Source organism: Grammomys surdaster, unplaced genomic scaffold (assembly GCF_004785775.1).
Source record: "Grammomys surdaster isolate TR1022 unplaced genomic scaffold, NIH_TR_1.0 363, whole genome shotgun sequence".
Lineage (NCBI taxonomy): Eukaryota > Metazoa > Chordata > Mammalia > Rodentia > Muridae > Grammomys > Grammomys surdaster.
Window position 1 is genome coordinate 37,177 of NW_021604782.1, and position 23,563 is coordinate 60,739.

At 39.2% G+C, this 23,563-nt stretch overlaps 2 protein-coding genes across 2 annotated transcripts; one reads left to right on the top strand and one right to left on the bottom strand.

Moving 5' to 3' along the window:
* Window positions 1-916: 916 nt before the first annotated feature.
* Mrpl50 (mitochondrial ribosomal protein L50) lies at window positions 917-9,932 on the bottom strand. Its single transcript, XM_028779983.1, has 2 exons — window positions 9,830-9,932; window positions 917-2,967 (listed from the first exon to the last, which is right to left on the bottom strand). Exons 1-2 carry the CDS (start codon window positions 9,919-9,921, stop codon window positions 2,580-2,582), a joined length of 480 nt encoding a protein of 159 aa, XP_028635816.1. The 5' UTR covers window positions 9,922-9,932; the 3' UTR covers window positions 917-2,579.
* A 107-nt stretch (window positions 9,933-10,039) lies between these two features.
* Znf189 (zinc finger protein 189) lies at window positions 10,040-22,921 on the top strand. Its single transcript, XM_028779962.1, has 3 exons — window positions 10,040-10,460; window positions 11,197-11,281; window positions 20,400-22,921. The coding sequence occupies exons 1-3, from the start codon at window positions 10,428-10,430 to the stop codon at window positions 22,103-22,105; spliced, it is 1,824 nt and encodes a 607-aa protein (XP_028635795.1). The 5' UTR covers window positions 10,040-10,427; the 3' UTR covers window positions 22,106-22,921.
* Window positions 22,922-23,563: the final 642 nt, after the last annotated feature.

The following is a 23,563-nucleotide window of genomic DNA, read 5'->3' on the forward strand; positions in this document are numbered from 1 at the left end:
AGAGTAGCTTCTATCTTAACAATAACATGAATAGCCAATGTTGCAGTCGCTTATCCAGTTGTAGCCAAAAGTGTTTCTTTCCATTTTGAATTTCCACCTCTTTACTTCCAGTGCATTCTTGTATGGGAAACAAGATAATCAAATTTTGCATGTACAATCCAAATGTTCCTATACTGAGTCTCCTTCTCATAGAAACAGGAGCCATTATGGCTAAACTACAGGGGTCCAGACACTGAGATTTCAACTCATAATGTAACGAATGACAGAATGACATTGATGTGTACCTGCTATTAGGTACTATGACTTAGGACAGTGTGAGTACACCTAGCTGTGTGCACACCGAGGCCAGAACAGGACATAGTTTTCTCTCTACTGACTTCCACCTAATTGCCTTGGGAAAATGTATCTCACTGAACGGGAGCATGGACACAGGTTGGAGGTACAGGTACAAGTGGCCATGCTCAGCTTTTTACATGGATACTGGGGGTTTAAGCTAGGTCCTCCGGCTTACAGGTCAAGCACTCTTAGCCACTAAGCCATCTCCTCCGCATCAACTATTTTTTTTCCTAATGAATCTGCTAGATTCATTTATATATTAATATAAATTATATATTAATTTATATATGCAACTGACTCAACAAAGTCATCCAAGGAAAGAGAATAGATGTAATTTCCCATCCTTAAATCCTTCCTATGACAATTTTTATATAATCATCAATTTTGTGATTCAGATCTATCTGGTAACTTATTTAAATCATCTCTACAAAATAAATACATCAAATACAAAAAGATGCACCATCCTCAGAACTAATCACAGGTGCCCTAAGGCCACTTCTAAAGCTACAGAAAAGACAGTTTGAAATATACTTTAAGAATATGAAAAAAAATGTAGAATCTAGCAATAACACTTTAAAACTTAATTGCTAGATACTCTTTTTATTTCTAATACTCATTTTAAAGAAATAATAAAGTGATACATAAAAGTGAATTTCATTCAGAAAGAAAGTCATTACCTTTAACAAATTTGCTTAAATCCCAAGAGATGAACCCAGAAAACAGTGTCTTCTCTTCCATCTTTACTCATGGAGTAAAACAGAGTAGAACTTTCTATAATATGTACCAGATGTTCATGTTCCCTTCAAACGTCTAATACATTTTGTTCAGTAGCTGGTCTTTTGGCAACTTTGTGGGTTCTTTTTCTTCCACCCTTCTCTACCTCTCTTCTTCTACCCTTTCAACCCCCTAGACAGCACAGAAAGAAAGGACAGAGGGGAAAGGGGGTAATGTTATTAGACTTTCTGCCAATTAGGGGCATCAAGTTCCTATGGGCAAGCATCAGGAAATCTATTTTCTTCTTCTTGCTTCTTCTTTGTTCATGACTGCTTAACAAACAGCAACCAACAGCAAACAATCAATAGCTCACCACCTCTTAGGGCCCTAACATTCATACTTTGAAGAATTCCCAGAACTCCAAACCTCACACAATCACAGAAACTATCTGCCACTGGAAAAATCACGCCCCTGCTAGACCACAAGCCAAATCATAGTCAGCTGCTGTGGACAATCTAAAGCAGCCCCATATCCCACACCTGGGATTAAAAGGAGAACAATCTTGCAATATTTCTGTGGCTTTTAAAGACACCAAAATTCTTACTATACATTTTCTTACTTGTACACACACACATATATGTAATAACTCCGTATCTTTGAGCCTTAATAAGATTAGAACATTTTATCGAAACTACTACTTTAGCCATATGAAGGGCAAACAAAACATCTGAACTTGCAATGGCCTCCTATCTGAAACCCAAGTTACTTAGTATGTTTGTGTGATGGTTAATCTTGGTTGTCAACTTGGCTGATCTGGAGTCAACCAAAAGACAAGTAGCTGGCCATTCCACTGATGGATTTTCTTAATCAGATTCTCTCTCAAAAGGAAGTGCACCGTAAAAGTGGGCAGAACACATGCAGAAGGAAGGTCTGGCTTTCCACCTGCTTGCCTTCATTCTACTGACAAGTACATCTATCTTGTTCCTGCTATTGCTACATCTCTTCATTCATATTTGAACCAGCTTCTTCAGGCGGCCAGCATGAACTGAAGATAAGTAAGCCTTTCAAAGAATCCCCAAGGCCCTCAGCAACAGCTTGGTACTGCTGAGACAGTCAGCCTTGTGAAGGGTGCAACTGCCGGGTTCTCAGCCTCTCTGGTGTGAAATGGCCATTGATGGAGTACCCAGATCCTAATGTAAGCTAACATAATAAATCCCCTTTAAATATGTGTTCATGCTATCATTTCTGTTCCTCTCAACAATCCTGACAATATACCTTAGAATAAGAACATTTTCATAAATTATCAAGACTTGATTTTATTGGGGAAAAATAGCTTTAGCAAATGTGAAAATGTTTTCTTTGTTGATTCTCCATGAGAAAAAAAAAAAGATGGATCTTCTACAAGGAGAAAAAAAGTATACAAAAAGGAAGTTTTCAGACAAGTTCTGATGGTAACATCTCACAAAGTTTGTCAGTCACCCTAGTGAGGAGAATAAGAATGATCTCAATGTGTTCTCTCACTGGACTGCTCAGTAACTCCAACTGATTTTCAAGTTGGGGGGTAAATTACTAGCAACAAGTTCATCAAATTTAGATCTGTCTTGAACAGGAACATTATAGAAATCAAGAACATCTCTGACTCTGCACATCTGGTGAAGCCTGGAGTTAGGTACTGCATGGCCTAAGTCATCAGCTAAGCCTGCTAAGAGTCTGAACTTCACATGTCCATCATCCAGGGAGATATCTTGCCAATTATTAGGAAGAGAAGAACCAAGAACTTCTTTCATATGAGATTCCACTCGACTCTGGAGATCATTGGGTGGTGTGTATGCTCGACTTCGTAAGGGTGGACACACCAAAACAGGTTCTTTTTTCACTTCTTCCACTGTCTCAGCCACCACCAGCTCCTTCTCCTTCCTGGAATGATCAAAAGCAAACGTATAAATCTTTGACAGAAGCCAATAAACATGTGACAGAATCTTGCTTTACAATCAAAATCAAGTATTTTGCACACTTAGGACTTTCTAAGCACAATGGAGAGGAGTGGGAAAGAGTGAGATGGAAATCTACTCTTCAGACATGTGCAGTGAATCAACTGCTACAAAAGGAAGCAAAAACTTAGTACATATTTACATACTAGTACAAATTCGAAAAATAAGTAAAGGACAAAGATAAGATAAATTGTTCTGTATGGGAGTCCTATCCTCTGTCTTAGTTTGGTTTCTATCGCTATGACAAAACATCACAACCAAAAGCAACTTGGAGAGGGAAAGGTTTAATTTCGTCTTACAGTTCCATATCCCACTCTATCACTGAAGGGTGTCAAGGCAGGAACCTGGAGCAGGAGCTGGTTCATGGAAGAGTACTGCTTACTGCATCATTCCCATGGCTTGCCCTGACTGCTTTCTTGCAGCACCTAGAACCACCTGCCAGGGGATTGTACCACCCATAGTGAGGCAGACCGTCCCACAATTTTCAATCAAGAAAATACACCGCAGTCTTGTCCACAGGCCAGTCTGGTAGGGACATTGTCTCAGTTGAGGCTCGCTCTTTCACATGATTCTAGCTTGTATCAATTTGACACAAAACTAGGCAGCACATCCTCCAAGACCTAACCCCAGTACACCTACCTAAATTTACCTCCTACCAATTTCCATTATAGGCCTGCTCAAACTAAACAATATTGTTTTCCAAACATATTGTCACTTTCCTGAAACTTGTTAGCTCATGTTATACATCCTCCCTTACATGAGACACTTTGATCTTTACTTATGGAAATAATACTCTGTAAGTCCTAAGACAAAACACATGTCTCTTAAGAACTTTAACCTGACTTCTCTAATCAATATTAAGTTCTTCTGATCTTTGCAGCAGTCTACACTGGGATACATTGTATCCCATCCTATATAAGTTCTAATTTTCATCTATTCTACCTCACAAGATCAGAGCTTGATTGGACAATTTCTTGCTGTATATGAGAGGCTAATCTGTTGACTGTAACATATTTAGTAGCGTGCTGGCTTCAATTTACTTGATGACAGTGGCACTCCTGTCCTGAGTCACAACAACCAAGGATACTACCAACATTGTCTCTTGAGAACCACCACACCAGACTGTAAGATCTTTAATATAATGGCCTATTTTGTTAATTTGAGGTTCTTTTAAAAACAAGCTTAACAACTACTTAAAAGAGAATCTGGCTGACATAACATTTAAATGCCTTGGTTTGAGAACTACCTGTAATGTGTTTCTCACAGACTTGGTATCTGACTGAAATTGACCATCCTTACTGAAAACAGGGCACCAGACATGAAATGTCTAGCCAAAAATATGCTTTGGAATACAACTTTTTTTGTCTACTTAAGACTTTGTTCCACCAACTATAATCACTTGTCCTTCATAAATTTTAATTAACATCTCAGTACTTGTGATGGCCTGAATATATTCCTCAAAATTTCTTGTCCTGGACACTCTGTAATAGGTCGTTTTATAGAGAATTAGAGGACATGAGACAAGGAGATCAGGAACTCCATAAAAGCATTAGTAGTATGACAGAGACATGCTTGCTGTCTCACCACATACTACCCTCCGCTGTGTTATGACGTAGCAAGAAGGCCCTCTACAGCTGTAATGCAGATACCAGTGCCATGCTACTTATAAGTCACCCACCTTCAGTCATTTTGCTATGTCAATGGAAAGGGGACTAAGACTCTACTAAAGTATACTAAGGTAAACAATAGACTGAAAGAGCTTCCATTTTGAAGAAAACTAATCACTATTTCATCAAAAGTTCTCCAAAAAGTTGTTTGTTGAATTTTTGCTCACTCACCTCCCATAGTCCTCTAGTCCCTTCCCTTACATTTCATTGTTTTCAGAATAAAATGAAATTCAGGTAAAAGACTCAACACTCCAAAAGATAGTATCTAAAAATTAAAAAGCGAAGGCTAGAGAGATGACTCACTCATTAAAGGCAAGGCTCAAAACATCAAAATAAAAGCCAAACTCTATATGCTGTCTATAAGAAACTTTTTTTAGAATCAAGGGCTACATTGACCAAAACTGATAGAAAAAGGGTATTCTATGGGAATAAAAAGCAAAACAAAGTAGGGATAGCTACACTTACATCAACCCAAATAAGCTCTGAAGGGTCATTAGATAATAATAAAATGATCAATTCAATTGGATATAAATAAACATGTACCCAATACCAGAGCACCGAAATATACAAAGTAAATATGGACAAGCATGAAAGAATAAATTACAAAATAACAGAACTCAGTAACACACATTCAACAAATAGTGTTTAGGCTATTCATAGAACAGGCATAAATGCTGAACTTTAGTAACACTGAATACCAAATGGACACACACAAAGCTTTCAATTTCACATCCTCCTTTACATGAAACACTTTCATCTTTATTTCTCAAGCACATAGTGAACATTTTTTTAGGATCGATTACATTATACCACAAAAGAAGCCTCATGAATTTAGAAGTTCAAAATCATACAAAATAGCCTTACTGACCACAAATGAGAAAGCTAGTCATCAGTAATACATGAGAAAAAGAATAATAACAAATGTATTAATACTAAGCAATATGCCATTGGGTCAAAGAGGAAATAAAAAAAGGAACTTCCAAGATCATCTTGTTATGATAAAGGGCTGTAGACTTGGCTTTGTGGGGAAAATGCCTGCCAAGTGTGGTGGCTTGGATAGGAATGGCTCCCACAGATTTGAACGATTGGTCACCAGGCACTATTAGGTGGTGTGTCCTTGTTGGAGGAAGTATGTCATTGGAGGAGGACTTTAAGGTTTCAAATGCTCAAGCCAGGCCCAGTGTTTCTTATTTTTCCTGCTGCCTGCAGAGATGTAGAACTCTCAGCTACCTCACCAGCATCATGTCTGCCTGTGTGCTATGCTTTCTAGCACGATGATAATGGACTGAACCTCTGAAACAAGCCAGCCCAATTAAATGCTTTCCTTTATAAGAGTTGGTGTGCTCATAGTGTCTCATCAATAGAAACCCTAAGACAACAAGCAAACATGAGAACTGAGTTCAATACTCAGCATCTAGGAGAGAAAACTACCAGAACGTATACATGTCTGTAATCAGAGAACTGGGGAGACAGAGAGAGGAGGTCTCAGGGCTGGTTAGTCAGTCTAATCAAGTAATGGGCTCCAAGTCCAATGAGAGTCCATGTCTCAAACTATAAAGTGGGGAAGGACTGAAGAAGACACTCAACTTTAACCTCTGTCCTCCACACATATGCACACACACACACACACACAACACACACACACACACACACACACACAATATCTTGAGTTGGGTGAAAATGTATTGGATAACAGTGCTGGCTACTTTTATGTCAACTTGACATAGCTAGAGTCATTTGGGAAAAGGGAATCTCACTTAAGAAAAGGCTCCCATAAACCTTGCCCATGGGCAAGTCTGTGCCTGAGGTATTTTCTAGATTATTAATTAATGTGGGAGTGCCCAGGTCACGTTGGGTGGTGTCACATTTAGTCTGGTGGTCCTGAGTGCTATAAGAAAGTAGGTAGAACAAACCAGAAAGCAGCACTGCTCCATGGTCTCTACATAGTTTCTGCCTTCAGGTTCCTGTTTTGAGATCCTAGCCTGACTTCTCTAGATGATGAACTGATCGAAAGCTGTAAGATAAACTCCTTGCTAGCATCAGGTGCATCCATCGATAGCTAGAAGCAATTTCACAGCAATTAGTCATCTTTACAGTTTAGCTCTCAGACCCAGAAATGAGACACATAGCTCCTGCATCTATCCCTTCACACATGAGCCAAGACACCCCCCTCATGTTCCCTGTCCACCCTCTCTTTCCTTCCACCCTCTCCCAGAAGCTGCCTCCGACCGCCTCCCAGTAGACATCCCACATGAGAGCTGCTACATGGTGTGATTTGTTCGGGACCGTGCCACTGATTTCTAACACCCCTTCCTCCTCAAGTTGCTTTTGGTCATGGTATTTTATCACAATAGAAACCCTAACAAAGACAATAACAAACATAACAACAAAAAAACAAAAAACAAAAAAACCCTGCACTAAGGTGAATAAATGACTACATCACTAAGATTTTAAGGAACTCAATAGTTAAAAATTTTAAGGAACCACATGAAGCTAAAAAAAAAAAAAAATGTAAATCCCAAAGTTAGCAAAACAAAAGCAACAATAAAGAGCAGAGCAGATACAAATCTCATTTAAAAAAAAAAGAAACTAAGAGCTAATACAGAAAACCTTAAATCCCATGTAATTAAAATCAGAATACAAGGAGATACAAGAGATTCTTCATAAGCAAAAAGTCACACGAGGGACCTGTACATGCTGCAGAACCTAAAAAAGCAGTTAAGATCCTAGGAACATGTAATCCTAAACCAAGAAAGAATAGAAAGCCTAAACCAGTCAATAGCAATAAAGGCAACTGAAGAAAAGCAGAACAGCAAAAAGCATCACAAGAAAAATAGGGATCAAATAGCTTCATGTGATAATTATACCATACATTCAAAAGAGAATATCAGCCTTTCTTAAACTCGCCCCAAAAGTGGGAAGAAACTTGCAAAATCATCTTATGAAACCAGGACTAAAGTCAAAGATACCACAAGAGAGCTACAAGCCAATACTTCTGATGAACATAGATGCAATAATGGAAATAAACCAGATGCAGTAGTAACACATCAAAAAGACAACTATATTATGACTGAGCAGAACACTTGCCTAGCCCAAAAAGTTTGTTCAACACACATCAATCAACAGTGATATAACACATTAACAGAATGAAAGTAAAAATCACATAATCACTTCAATAGAAGCAGAGAGAGTATAATATAAAGCTTAACACTCATCCATAATCAAAGCTCTAAACAAAATAGGTGGAAAATCTACCACAACCAGATAAACATAATTTAGAAAAACCTACAGCTATAATCATAGTGAATGGGGCAAAACTTACTAACGAAACAGTTTTCTTTCCAGTATCAGGTACAAGCAAGGATGTTCACTCTCACAACTTTCTTAGTGGGAGGAAGGGAAAAGTAGTCCTTACTATGTAAAGTACACTGGCCTTGAATTCATCATGCCTCAACCTCTGCAAATCAATTCATTATACTAGAAGGCCTACTCAAGATCTTTGAGAAAGGAAAAATAAAAGGCAATCAAATTAGAAAGAATCTGTTTCTGCAGATGACATGAGCCTTTGAGAAGAAAATCTCAAAAAGACTGTGAAACACACACACACTCACACACACACACACACACACACACACACAAAGTTGCTAAAACTAAAAAACTAACACAGTAAAGTTGCAGGATACAAAATTAACATTAAAAAAAAAGTCAGAAGTTGAGGGCTGGAGAATTTTGAGCTCAGAAGTTAAGAGAACTTGCTGCTTTTCCAGTGTGCAGTTCTCAGCAGCCACATCAGGTTGCTAGCTCACAATCTCTTGTAAAGCCTGCCCCCGAGGATCTGATGCCCTCTTCTGTCCTCAGAGAGTATCAGCACACATATATTTATAATACACATATGTACATAAATAAAATACATCCTCAATAAAATCAGTGGTTTCTTTAGAGATGTAATAAATCATGCCAAAAAAAAATAAAAGATCAAGAGATCCGGTTTGTTTACAATAGCAGGAAAAAAATATTTAGGAAAAAAAAAACAACCAAGTAGGTTAAAGATCTATACTCTGAAAACTGTAAAACACTGATAAAAGAAACAGAAAACACACATAAATGAAGATGTATCCCATGATCAATGAATCAATACTGTTCTGTCTGCACTACTTAAATAATCTACATACTTAACTCAAAAACATCGAGTGGCATTTTTCAAAGACATCTTAAATTATTTCAAAGCAATCTTAAATTATGAATAGCGGCAACAATCTTGAGCAAGAACAATGTGGAAGAAATTATGCTTCAGGATTTAAAACTCTAACATAGAGCTACGATGATTGACAATAAACAAAACAGAACAAACAAAAAAGAAGAAAAGAAAAAGGATGTAAAAAGATGGAATTAGCCTGACTGCAGAAATCTCTTTTCTTAAAGGATAGGCAACGAAAAAAAATGAACACAGTTTATCATTAACTGCCCCCTCCTATGAGGATAAAGATTTGGTCTAATCGATCACTGTATCTTTAATATTTATCACATAAGTAGACACTAAAACATTTGTTGAGTGAATAAAAGAAGCGAATTTAGGACATCTGACTCTAACCAGAGACAGGTTAGAGTTAATACCTGAGGTGATGAGTAAAACTTCTAGGTTACTACATTCGTTGTTCTCTGAGGTCCCCGCGGTTAAGTTTTCATGCCCTAAATATTATCTAGGTCATATGCATAGATCCCACATGATGTAGTGAGGAAAACTGTAAGTAAGCAGTTAAGACAAGGGGATTCCATATTCACCATGGGCAGGCTTCTCTTCCCCTTCTCTCCCCAGCCCCTCTCACTCACACACACACACACACACACACACACACACACACGCACACACACAAACACACAGAGCCCAACGGGATACACACAGTTGAGCTAAGGAAACAAGACGAGAGGGAAAGGAGGACCGTATTGCCGTCAGAAGCTGGCCTGCCAATTGCGGAAACGTAAGATTTTAGCTCGGATCCCTACTCCACGCTAACTCCTGCAGGCTCAGGACCACGGTCCCATCTTAACCCTCTGAACTCGTCCCCTCCGCTTCTGATTATTTACGTGGAACTTAACCCATTGAGAAACACTCAAATTTACCTGGATCGAGACCAAAATTCTCTACGTGTAGCCAAGGGAAGCTTCCACAGCCAGCCTCTTCTTGCAAACCGACACACATATAACGCCGCCATCTTCCACAAGCACCAGCACGCGGGCGTGCCCGACTCAGCCAATCAAATGAGAGCTTATTTCAGCGGTCCCTGACGTCGCCTTAACCTGTGCACTCAGGGAAATGTAGTTCTCTCGTCATTTACGGAAGAAGGCTGTGGCTAGCTCCCTGGGCATGTTGGGAGTTGTAGTTGGAGAGATTCCGCGAAGGCTCCGGGTAACGCCTTCTAGTCCGGGGGTGGTCGGTAGTAGTGCAGCTTGACTTTGAGGCGGAGGAATTGGCAACAAGGAGGAGATCTTACAGGGAGGCCCTAAAGGCAAGGCAGAGCGTCAGAGGACGGGGCTTGGGGTTGGAGGACAGCCAGACAGAACGTCTGATATGCCCCTGGGAACTTGACCGCTCTGAGACAGAGGCAGGACCTCACCAGACCCATCCAGTGAGCCCCTTCTCGCCGGGCCTTATTTCCAGCAGCCATCTAGGCCTCATCAGATCACCAATGTTGTGTGGCTGCTATTCCTGAACGAGGCGATGGAGTCCCCAAGCCCACCGCTGGAGCCAAAGGTGAGTTGCCCCTTAGAGAGATCTCCGTTATTTCGCCACTCCCTAGACAGCAAGGCCGCGCGCCATCACTTCTTCCCCTGTCCCAGGCTCCTGGCCAAACCCCACAACTCTAAGGAAGGACTCCTGCCGGCGCCTGTGTACCCCTTGCTGCGGGCTGCTTTTAGTTCACTTACAAACTGCCCACAGGCTGGGCCCCCCCCCCCCCCCCCGAGCAACTTGATAAATCGTCTGGGGAAAATTAAGACTGCTCCAAGTTAGTTCTCATTTGTGAGTGTCTCAGGTAAGGCACTTTTGAAAATCTCTTCTATCTTCTGCAGCTAGCACAATGTCTGGACTCAAGATGAGTGCTTAGAAACCCTAATGGAATTGAGTCGAATTGGGTCATAAGCTGGTGTGGGTAGAACATTGGGACGAACAGTGAAGCCAGGAAAGGTTGGGGAGGTTTTGAGGCTGTTAACTAAAATTAAAACAGTAGTGATATTAGCGTGTAATAACTAAAGCAGAAAAGACCATCGGTTTGGAAGGCATGGATCTGGATCAGTCCTTTCAAGTCTGGGATGCCATGCATTTTGATACTCTTACTTACTGTGTTCCTCCTAGTGAATGGGTAAGTGGTAGCTTCTCTCACTTTCAGTGGGGGAATTGTCATTCAGACACCTGGAACTAACTGACTACAAAAATAAAACTATTCAGGCAGTTGCTGACATTTGAGGATATGGCTTTGTTTCTTACCCAGGAGGAGTGGGGTTATCTGGATCCAGCTCCAAGAAGCCTGTATAAAGATGTCATGATGGACAGTTATGGAAAACTGGTCTCCCTAGGTAAGAATGTGCTGTTTCTCTAAGGTATCTAATAAGGTACTAACACTTAGACCCAGAATGCTTCAAGCAGTATTACTGACACCAGTACTGTTTGATCCCAACATTCTGATTCAGATCTTTCTAGGACTCTGGTGTCCCTAGCTTCCTTGTCAGCAAAGGCCAGCTTTGGAAGTTTCCTAATCTCATTCCCATACGGCTCTGTTCTTTCCTTCTTTCCTTCTCGGTTCATCTTCCCACGGCTTTCCTCCCACCCTCTTTCACTCTGCCTTCTGGAGCCTGGGCTGCTCATCACACAGTGTTCCTTACCGCTCCCGGCCTACACTGGGAGCTGGCACATTGCCAAGGACACCACTTCTCTGGCAGACCTTCAAATAGGGGCTGCTCGTTCTTCCAGGTCCTTCCTTTTGCTTTGTCTCAGGACTGGGAGGCAGAAGTTAATTGTTCTCCCAGCTCTCGGTGCTGTTCAAAGCATTTGTTTTCCACCTTCTGAGAGCATGTCCTTGTGTGGGGTCAGGAGTCCTGTTCCACCCACTGTTCCTGTTTATCATCATCTGTCACCTTTTTTTTTTAAGTCTTTGCCACTTAACCCAGTCATTGAGTGAGCCGCAGTGGGTCTTGATCATGTAGACTTCAGGAACCCTGCTTTCCATACTTAGTAACTATTCACATGATTGGTCTTAATTTTGTTATAACAAGCAAGTCTAAAAACACAGTATCCTTGTCTCTGACCACTGTTGACGATAACTAGATGAAGAAGAGCCAGGACAGGCTTGTTTCTTGCCCTAGTGGAACTTAACTGCAGCTTACATTTCTGTTTGTCCTTCGCCTTTCCGCCTGAACCAATTCACTTGTAATGTGTTTTCTGTCCCTTGACGTGTTCATGTCTCCCCTATGGTTTCAATCCTTTCCCGACTTGGGAAGATCCTTCTAATTACAAGCATGTTGTCTGGCTACTTTGGTACTATGCTATACTTACCCAGCAAATTTCAAATCGTGTATCCTTTATAACATCTGTCCCTTTTATCCCTTTCTACCTAATTCCCAAGCACCATAGGAAAAATTCTCTAATTAAAAGGTTCAGTCTCTGCATAGGGGTTGATGTCAAAAGTATCCCCTCTCCAGGAAAAAGACATTGGGATGGGTATGGCCCTCATGCCTCACTGGACAACAACAGGGGGACCAGAGCCATTACAAGGTCCCCTTCAAATACTGGAGGTCAGGTCTCTATCCCCGCCTTCGAAGGATTAGATTCGTCACAGCCCTTCTATACTTAGGGAGGAGATGTCAGGGACATCCTGCTTACACACTGAAGGCCTAAAATCAGCCATAGGCCTAAAATCAGCAATAGGCCTGTCATACATGTATACTAACACCAAGTCTTGGGTCTCTGTGGAAAAACATTGAAACAGATGGCTATAAGCTATTGTAAACAGGCAGTTTTTATGACAGTTTACTAGCCTGAGTAGTCATAGACCTTGTAAATAGGTAGCCTTGGCAGATAATACCAACTTAGATAAGGACAAGTGAATCATAGGCAGAGTCATAGTGACCTATCCCCTGAACCCTCACCCAGCCAATACCCTGTTCTGAAAAATATCTGTATTCCCCCTGAACATCCACACTCCAGTGCCATCCCCTTCCCTACATCCTGCTTTTTTGTGTTTATAACCCCTGTGTGAATGAGTATAAATTACAATTTAAAAAGAAATTATATATATGGTCAAAGACATATTACAAAAAAAAAAAAGGTTCAGTCTCATATCTAGTGAGGAGGTTTTGGTTTGTTTTTGGTCTTTTGTTTTGTTTTTTGTTTATTTGCTTGTTTTGTTTTTTGTTGTTGTTTTGTTTTTGGTTCTGTTTTTGTTTTACACAGGTTCTCACTGTGTAACCCTGGTTGGCATGGAACTCACTCTATAGACAAGGCTGGGCTGGAGATCACAGAACTTCACCCACCTCTGCTTCCTAAGTGCTGGGATTAAAGGCATGCCCCACCATTCCCACCATAGCGCATATGTATTTCTTAATTTACACACTGGGTTTATATCTGTGATATTGGGCTATGTCACATCTTTTCCTCTTAATTTAGTCACAGTTTCAGAATTTAGAATTTCCCCATCACTCTTTGGGCTTCATCTTCTATTTCCCAGAGCAAATCGAAGTCACTTACATGAACTCTTAATGCCGGTGCCTCTCGTCCACACGTAAAGCAGCTTCCCTCATTTCACCAGAAGCTGAGCTGGACTCTGTGTTCTTTCTCCCTTGCTACTTAAAAAACATGGGAGAGTGTTGCTGGGGATCAGGCGAGCCTAGGGCCTTGTCTATGCTAAGCATCTTTTCTACTAATGAAGTACCTCCTTGGCGCTTTACCCTTAGTAATCCTTGTTCTAATAATAGCTTTAAATCATGGTCTTCCCAACTTGGGGTGGGCGAAGGGGGGGGGCCCTTAACTGGACCAATGGCTCCCTCTTGCTGTTTTCTCTGATTTACTACATTTCTTTTGCCAGCCAAGGTTTTATTAGTTCATGTATATTTTATACAACTCTACCTTCTCATGTCTGTGTGATTTTTGTCTTGCCTCCTCAGTCTCCTCAGACACATCTTGAACCTTATTCTACCTCATTATGAATATTTATGATGTTGTTTTGAGACAGGTTTTTGCTTCATAGCCCAGGCTGGTTTCAAATTCACCATCTTCCTGCTCCAGTCACCCCAACTACTGAGATTCTAGGCATGCCCCACTACACATCTGCTTAAAACTCTTTATTGCTTCTTTCCGTTTGCTTGTGTCCCTTACTATCTATACTCTTTCCTCCGAGGACCTTACCTATACACAGATCATTAGCTCCCACCACTAGATGGTAAGCCTCACCCAAGAGAGAAAGTGTGGTACCCACCTATCTCCTAGGTGTGAATCTGGCTTCTTCCACTGACAGTTTTGTTACTGTGGGGAAATCTTTTTATTTTTCTTCAGTAAATGGGAATACTAAGAACATGTACATCTTAGGTTGTTGTTTCCATAACTGGGTTAATATATGGGTAAAGTACTTCAAATACTGATCAGCAGATAATAAGAATAATGAAAGTCTTAGTTGGTGTTTTCTTTTTTATACCTCCCCCTCCTTCTTTTGATTGGTATTTTTCCTTGTCACCTCTATTGAGTACCACGTTTGCAGTTTTCTTCTTTTGGAAACAATGTAAGTTATGTCTGACAAGTCTCGGGTGGTCTACTGGGCTCTCAGGGGTCTTCTCTGCACAGTGAAGTCCCCCCTCTTTGCTACTTTGTCTTGACTGCCATGTCTGTCATTCTGCAAATCATTCTTTATGTTCATTCTCATGACACACTGATCAGCACTGAGGACAATAACTGTCGTTTTCATTGCTTGTCTTCGACACTTTCCATGAATCTAGGCCTGAATTACATACTTTCTCAATAGTCATGTTTCTGAGTAAGTACACAAGCTAATTTAAAAACTGTTTCTTGTAGTTGGATTATTGCCTTAGCTCTAAATTCCTTAGTGCTACACTAAGTTCTCACAACCAAGATGATTTTGTACTAGTATATGTTTAAAACTTTTGATAGTTTCTGATACTTTAAAAGGGATAAAAATCTTATTTATCTCCGGGCGGTGGTGGCACACGCCTTTAATCCCAGCACTTGGGAGGCAGAGGCAGGCGGATTTCTGAGTTCGAGGCCAGCCTGGTCTACAGAGTGAGTTCCAGGACAGCCAGTGCTACACAGAGAAACCCTGTCTCCAAAAACAAACAAACAAAAAAACAAACAAACAAAACAAAACAAAACAAAACAAAAAAATCTTATTTTTCTATCACACTAGAGGCTGAACAAATGCACTGACAAATTACTAACATTTGAGAATATGACTATTTCTCACAGGATGAGTGGAGTATCTGGATCCAGCTCCAGGAAGCCTGTATAAAGGTGTCTTTATTTAACATTGAATGTGGCTTTTCACTGTTTATTATTATTCCTTCCATAGTCTCTTCAATAGATGCTACTTCCATTCCCTTGATGAGTGCTCCCTTCCTTTGATGAGTGCTCCCTTAAGCCCCTGATCACTGTCCTCTGCTGGTCCAATGTACTATTACCCATTTCATCTAATATTTTTTATAACATATTTCTTTATAATATTGGCTCTTCATACTTTTTCATGTTGATTTTTTTATCTTTAAATTTTTAATAGCTGCATTGATGATACAGGTAATAGTTAATCACTCAGTTCTTTGGTTTTTATTTCAATGACTCATACTGGATCTTATAAGAAATGAGAGTCATTGAACCTACAAAACCTTGAGCTCAACTTCTTTCTTCCCTTTGACCATGTTCTCCCCTCAGTTAAAGTACTCCTTCAGTTAACAGTTACTAAGCACTGTGCTAGGTCCTACAAATTCCAGTTCTCCATTTTCCTGTTTTGTTAACCAAAAGAGCTGTCCATCATACAATCCATTAGATAGCAAAATTATCAACTGTGACCAACAGATCAAATAGGTCCCACAGCCTGTTTTCATAAATCAATTTTAATTCAGACAGGCAAACCCACTCTTTGATGTAATGTTTGTAATACTTTTGAGCTATAATGGCAGGGGCTATATAACTAGAGTAAAAATAATCTCTGATCCTATATAGAAAAATTATAACAACTATAGTTCTAAAGTTGATTTAGATTTATGTTACCATCAATATCATTTTAGCTATCAGATTATTAGTCTTATTTAGTTAAAAATATTAATTTATGCTATTATAAGCCAGTAAGAGAATTTTTATAGGACTATATCTCTTATAAAATATACAGGCATGATTATAGCTAATGTGAATAGTACTGGTAGAAGAAGTTGAATCAGTCTCAAGAAGTAAGGAATTTTGTTTGTTTTTTTTTTTTTAATAGTCAAATTGAGCTGCTATAACAAAAGACTGTAAGCTAGATGCTGGAAGCACAGTTATTTGTCTCTGCTCCCCTAGATCTGTAAAGCACCCCATGCAATCCATGCTGCATCCTCATATTTTACATAATGATAAATTATATATTTTCGGACTTATGTTCAGAATTCCTTCCCAGAGTTCTGAGGGCTGTCCTAAAGATCTCAGAATTTACTATTTTGCTGAGGCGTAAACCAGTCACACCTTTACTCCCAGACTCATGCTGTCTCTGATTATCATGGAGTCATTAACCTTTCCAGAGAGGATGTTCCTCAAAGGTGGAGCATCCCACAGCAACCATCAACACTCAGGGGGGCCCATGCCCTGCTAGCTCTGATCTAGGGGCAGGAACCAGGTTATTCTGTCCCTTACATGGCCAAGCAGGACTTGGCATTTATTTATTACAACTAGCCATGTTATTTTGTTTGTAATATTAATAGTTATGGATTCATTTGTGAAGAATTGTGGTCTTTATATTAGAATATCATTAGCCATTTGGTTGGCTCTGTTTAACTGTCCTTTTATCTTTTCTTTCTTTTTTTTTAAGAATTATTTATTTATTTTACATATGAGTACACTGTAACTGTCTTCAGACACATCAGAAGAGGGCATCAGATCCTATTACAAATGGTTCTGAGCCACCATGTGGTTGCTGGGAATTGAACTCAGGGCCTCTAGAAGAGCAGTCAGTGCTCTTAACCACTGAGCCATCTTTCCAGCCCCCTTTTTTTCTTTAAGAAAAAAAATTGAATACGTTTTTAGATCTTATTCTTTGGGTTTGTTTTTGGTTTTGGTTTTTGGTTTGTTTGTCTTTTTTGTATGTGTTATGGATTAGGGAGTCTCACTTTGTGGCCCTGGCTGGTCTCAAACTCCAGGACTTAAGTCATCGTCCTACTTCAGCCTCTGAAGTATCTGGGAATATAGACCTGTATCACTACAACTAATTTGGTCTTTTTGTTTTGTTCTATATTTTGAGTCATAGAGTATTGCTGTATAGCCCAGGTTAATCTGATCTCATTAGCACTGATTAGCCTCAAACTATAATAGTTTTTCTGCCTTGATCTCTTTGAGTGTTGGGATTATAGGTACATACTACCATACCTGGTTCTATACTTGTATTTTTTAGCTATGTTTATTTCTGTGTTTTGTATTTTCTAAACTACTCTAAAAAGCATATTTCATTTTTCTATAGTATTTACTAGCTACTTTTTGTGGTAATAAAACAATACATGCATACCAGAAGTTTATCTTATTTTCTTGAATAACCAGTCAAAAAAAGTACAGAGTAGTCAGAGTAGTAGTAGTTTCCAAGGAAACATGTGGTTACTGTGATTATTAACAAAAATAATTGGCAAAACAAACAAACAAACAAAAAGACACCTAAATCTATTTGGTGAACTTTGCAAGGACTTTTTAGGGTAACTCTTTTTGGCAAAATCTCAAGGACCCAAGGGAATCTTTGGTAAACAATGTTAAAGAATGACTGTTAAATGAGATATACAAAGATATGATGTAAAAGACTATACAATCAATTTCCTCATATATCATAGCTATCAAATAGAAAGCTTGATTGAGGCATAGAGGCCATATCATGAGTTCTGAGCATGATAATATAATTATCAAAAGGAACTATCATTTCATCTTAAAGTGATGTGGTTGGTGAATCCTCAGGTAATGACGTGATTAGAATTGTATTTCTAAACATCTGAATCCATAAAGGTAATGCAGTATGATGGCAACCTTAGGATAAATGGTATCTGACTGTGAAAATTAAGATAAGAAATAGATATTAGAAAGAAATCCATAGTTTCTTCAGATTAACAGGAAGAAAAAAAGGAGAAATCTAGGGTCTCAGAATAATAAATAGTAGTGTCGATTAGAAATGGAGAGACATTAAGAAACGATGGTGGTGATGGTGATGATGATACATTTAAGTGGAGGATATTTTGTAGAAAAATATTTTAGGGATATAAGCCTGAGTAACAGCTACACAAAGCAGCTGTCAAAGGTAGATGAAGTAATGAGGTAAATTCAGTAGAAAAAGCCAAAGAAGGAGGGAGCCAAATTTATGGGGGCGTGGGGGGTACCATCAAAAAGAGAAGCAGGGTTAAGAAATGGGATGATCAACATTTGGATACTGCCGAATAAAATAAAGACTACAAAATTCACTGTGTTTGTTAGAAAGTCTTTAGTAATTTGATGAGAAGTTCTCTTTCTGTTCTAGAAACAAAATATACTTTGTTGTAGCTTACAGAATAAAGGAAGAAGGTAAGGAATAAGAAAAACAATGGAAAGCTGAAGGGTAAGATTTTGTTTCAAGTAGCTTCTGTCAAGAAAAAAAGATTTCAGGCTGAAAATGGAGTTGGCCTGCCATGGTAGGAAGATGCCACTGGAAAGTGAAGATTGAAAGAAGAGGAAAGACCTGAACACCTGCTCAGAGGGGTCAGCAGGGGCAGTGAGACACTTTTGGACATGAATGGCATATACATCCCGTTACAGATAGTTTTTAATGGGTAGAGGCAGAAAGCTGACTTTACATTCTTTTTTGCTGTGTTAAAGGAACTAATTCAGTGAAGTGAATCTGAGAGGAGATACTAGACTAAGGAGCAAATCAAGGCTCTAGTAGTTGCTTAGGGGAATAAGAATTTTTTTTTTATTTTAATTGGGAAAAGGTGCTATGCACTAGCTTAGTAATGTCTGAAGTTATTAAAAAACTAGAAGACAACAAGATTATGTGAAAAAAACAATTATGGAAAAGGAACTTTTTTAGAGTCAAATATGAAGTAGAGTTGTCAAACAACTGGAGATAGAAAATCAGCCTGGTACTCTGCTTTATCATGTAGCATTATATTCTTTTTCCCCTTTACTTACAATAGGTTTGTGTTAAACGGCTGAAAAAAAATGTAGTATGCTTTGTTTCAGATGATATCATAAGCTACCAGACAACTATCTTTTTCGTTAACTATAAAGATAGCTCAATACTTTATTGTAGGGGCTGCTATTTACTTACTATGTTATCGTTTTTTCTTGATATTTTCTCTCCAGTTGTAGCTGTCCAGCAGCCATAGATGAACTGGGTTTACCTGACATGGGGGCTGGAAATGTAAAAGAGACGGGGAGGTGGGGGTGAGAGAAACATGGAGCCAAGACAAAGTTCTCTGACCAAAGCTCAAAGTTTAATATTCAGCACTGCGGTTATATAGGGGAAGCCCACCTGAGTCCATCCTTTGTTTCACCTGGATAATGTTGCAAAGCAGACTCAGGGGCAGTCTCTTCTAAGGTCTTGCAGGAAGTTGCAAGTGTAAGCAAAGTGGCTGACTTCACCTAGATGTTAAAGTCCTGTAAGAAGTTGTAAGTGTAAACAAAGTGCTAGGAAGGGCACATCCAGGTTTACTTAACACCATTTTATTTGGTAGTGTTTATGTCTCATCTTTGAATCCTTGCTGACAACTTAGTATCTTGCATGCATTGGTGGTCAGTCTGTAAGTTCTGGTAGACTCCTCTGTTCTTTGTTTTTCACCCTTCCTAGGATCCTCCTTTTTGTCCTTTCCTCTCAACTGTTGATTAGTTATATTCCAATAACTTTCCAATGCTTTCTCATCCTAAATTTCCTTAACATTTTCTTCCCATGGTATCTTTTCTTTGATAGTTTCAATGCTTTAAAAAAAAAGAAAAACAATAAATAAATCAGATAACTAATGGTAGCTAATACTAAACCAAGCACAGTGACACACACCTATAGTTCTAGCTATCTTAAAAATACTGAAACTGAATATTAATGAGCTCAAGAATTCAGGATAGTCTAGCCAATATATCTTACCTCTTAAAAAATTATTTGATAAAACATATTTTATGAGCTAGTTTTAAAACTTAAGTAGTAAAAGAAAATACACATTAGCTATAGTAGGTTGATTTATCTTTTTGTTTGTTTGTTTGTTTGTTTGTTTGTTTTTTCGAGACAGGGTTTCTCTGTGTAGCCCTGGATGTCCTGGAACTCACTCTGTAGACCAGGCTGGCCTCAAACTCAGAAATCCACCTGTCTCTGCCTCCCAAGTGCTGGGATTAAAGGTGTGTGCCACCACTGCCCGGCTGATTTTTCTTGATAACCATGTTTTTCTAATAATTTCTCCTTTTCATTAAAGAGCTTGGGTGATACTTATATATTTTTATTTACAAATATTTCAGATGTTTTAAACAGAAATAAAGATGAAGAGCCAACTGTGAAAGAAGAACTTGAGGAAGACATCAAACCACAGGGTGTAATAGTTAAAAGAATCAAAAGTGAAATTGATCCGGATCCTATAGGTAGCGAAACCTTTGAACTTGTTGGTAGGTTAGATAAACAAAGAGGGATTTTCTTATGGGAAATACCACGTGAATCTTTGACAGAGGAACAGAAAATGTTCAGAGGGCACACTAATGTTCGTAAGAGACCAAATGAAGAGAAATGTCATAAATGTGAAGAATGTGGGAAACGTTTTGTCCGAAAGGCCCATTTCATTCAGCATCAAAGGGTCCACACTGGTGAGAAACCTTTTCAATGCAATGAATGTGGGAAAAGCTTTAGTCGAAGTTCATTTGTTATTGAACATCAGAGAATTCACACTGGGGAACGGCCCTATGAGTGTAATTACTGTGGGAAAACCTTTAGTGTGAGCTCTACCCTTATTAGGCACCAGAGAATCCACACTGGAGAAAGACCTTACCAGTGTAATCAGTGTAAACAGAGCTTCAGCCAGAGAAGGAGCCTTGTGAAACATCAAAGAATCCACACTGGCGAGAAACCCCATAAATGTAGTGACTGTGGAAAAGCCTTCAGTTGGAAATCCCACCTTCTTGAGCATCAGAGGACACACACCGGTGAGAAACCCTATCACTGTACCAAATGCAAGAAAAGTTTTAGTCGAAACTCATTGCTTGTTGAACACCAGAGAATTCATACTGGAGAAAGACCTCATAAGTGTGGTGAATGTGGGAAAGCTTTTAGATTAAGTACATACCTTATACAGCACCAAAAAATACACACTGGGGAGAAGCCTTTTCTTTGTATTGAATGTGGAAAAAGTTTCAGTCGTAGCTCATTCCTTATTGAACATCAGAGGATCCATACAGGTGAACGCCCTTATCAGTGCCAAGAATGTGGGAAAAGTTTCAGTCAACTTTGCAACCTTACTCGTCACCAGAGAATTCACACAGGAGACAAACCCCACAAGTGTGAGGAATGTGGAAAAGCCTTCAGTAGAAGCTCAGGTCTCATTCAGCATCAGAGAATACACATCAGGGAAAAGATTTCTCCATTCAATGAAACTAAGGAAAGTTTTGATCCAAACTGCAGTCTGGTAATACAGCAGGAAGTCTACCCTAAGGAAAAATCTTACAAATGCGATGACTGCGGGAAAATGTTTAGTGTTAGTGCTCATCTTGTACAACACCAGAGGATCCACACTGGGGAGAAGCCTTACCTGTGTACTGTCTGCGGGAAAAGCTTCAGTCGGAGCTCATTCCTTATTGAGCATCAGAGAATACACACTGGGGAGAGACCTTATTTGTGCAGACAGTGTGGCAAAAGTTTTAGTCAACTTTGTAATCTCATCCGACATCAGGGTGTTCACACTGGTAATAAACCCCACAAATGTGAGGAATGTGGGAAAGCCTTCAGCAGGAACTCAGGTCTTATTCAGCACCAGAGAATACACACAGGAGAGAAACCTTATAGATGTGAAAAATGTGACAAAAGTTTTAGTCAACAGCGCAGCCTTGTCAACCATCAGAAGACCCATGCAGAGGTGAAAACCCAGAACATTTATGAATGTGATGCTTGTGGTGAAGCCTTTACTTGCCAGGTTTCTCTAATTCAGCATCAGAAGTTGCATATTATGTGGATGCAGTAAAATTAGAGATGTTTTAATGCTCAAATTTGAGACTAGCTACCGAAGTGCAGTTTTAGTATGACCCAACGTGGGTCAAATATAGTGATAAAGCAAATACTCATTGGCTTCATGAAAATTAGCTTCTAAAGATCCTATGAAGAGTGGACAGTGCCTGTGGGAAACTGACTTGTGATTACTAGCTCCTTTCATAGCCACAGAGATTTGTTGATTTATCTAAGCCTCTAACCTTTCAGTAGAGTCGACTGGGCAAACATATGAGAAATATTCTGAAGGGCACAGTGAAATTAGTGTACATGAACTGGGAGCAACTGATCCTGGGAAGCTAGGAAAAATTCAAAAGTCTTATGTTACCATCTCCTATAGTTGCCCTTCAGTTCTGTGAAGTTTGTCTATACATGTCAAACCTCAGTGATTAAGCAAATGTAATTTGTGAAGCCCAGATATATTCAAAGTTACCAAACAGTGTTTATAACTATTTAAGAAATTTGTGTGGAAAAATAGTTGGTGAAAGTTGGGGGCTCCAGTACTTCACAGGTTGATAAAAGCCGTGAATCATTAAATTGTAAAGGTATTTGTTGGAGTTAACAACCAATAAAGGCGTTACCAAGGAATCTTTGGGAGTGCCTTCCCCTGAGCTCCAAAATGGGCCCCAAAAGATAATTACTGATTTATTTTGTGCTGTCTCATCTGTGAAATCTGCTTGTAATACTATATCAACATTACTTTATTATTCCCACATAACCAGGAACATGTACAGATGTACGTATTTTGATTACCAATAATTGGAAATAATAATTAAAAATTACATAAAATATATGCTAGAAAGCTGAGATATTTTGGTATTGCTCTAGGTTTTATGGTAGATTTGCATGCAAGATTTGAATTCTTTTTTGGGGGGGTGGGAGGGGTCATTGAGACAGCAGTTCCTGGCTGTCCTGGAGCTCACTCTAGACCAGGCTGGCCTTGAACTCAGAAATCCACCTGCCTCTGCCTCCAAAGTGCTGGGATTAAAGGCATGTGCCACCACTGCCTGGCAATGCAGGATTTAAATTCTTATTTCTTAATTCTAAGTCCTCCTTTAGTTAACACTTATATATACCTATTAATTTATCTATTTTAATCATTAAAACCTACTTGGGTTTTTGTTTCCTGTGTTATTTGTTGCTTTAGTCTAATATCAGTCCTAATAGACTACTGTAATTTGAACATCAGAATCACAGATTTGAAGGAAATTCCTCCTGTTCTTGTGACTCATTAACATTTTTCTGGAATACTTCAATATAAGATTAAGTTTGGTTCTTAACTATCTGAGTTTAGAGTTCTAAGTCATTAGGACCCCAACTCAAGCCTTATTAATTTGAGCAAAGGCCCCTTTCCCTATATAACTGCCCATTCTAAAACTCATTTCCAGCTTTCCTTCTCACCTCAAATGTTGTGCCTGTTCTTATAAATGTTGAG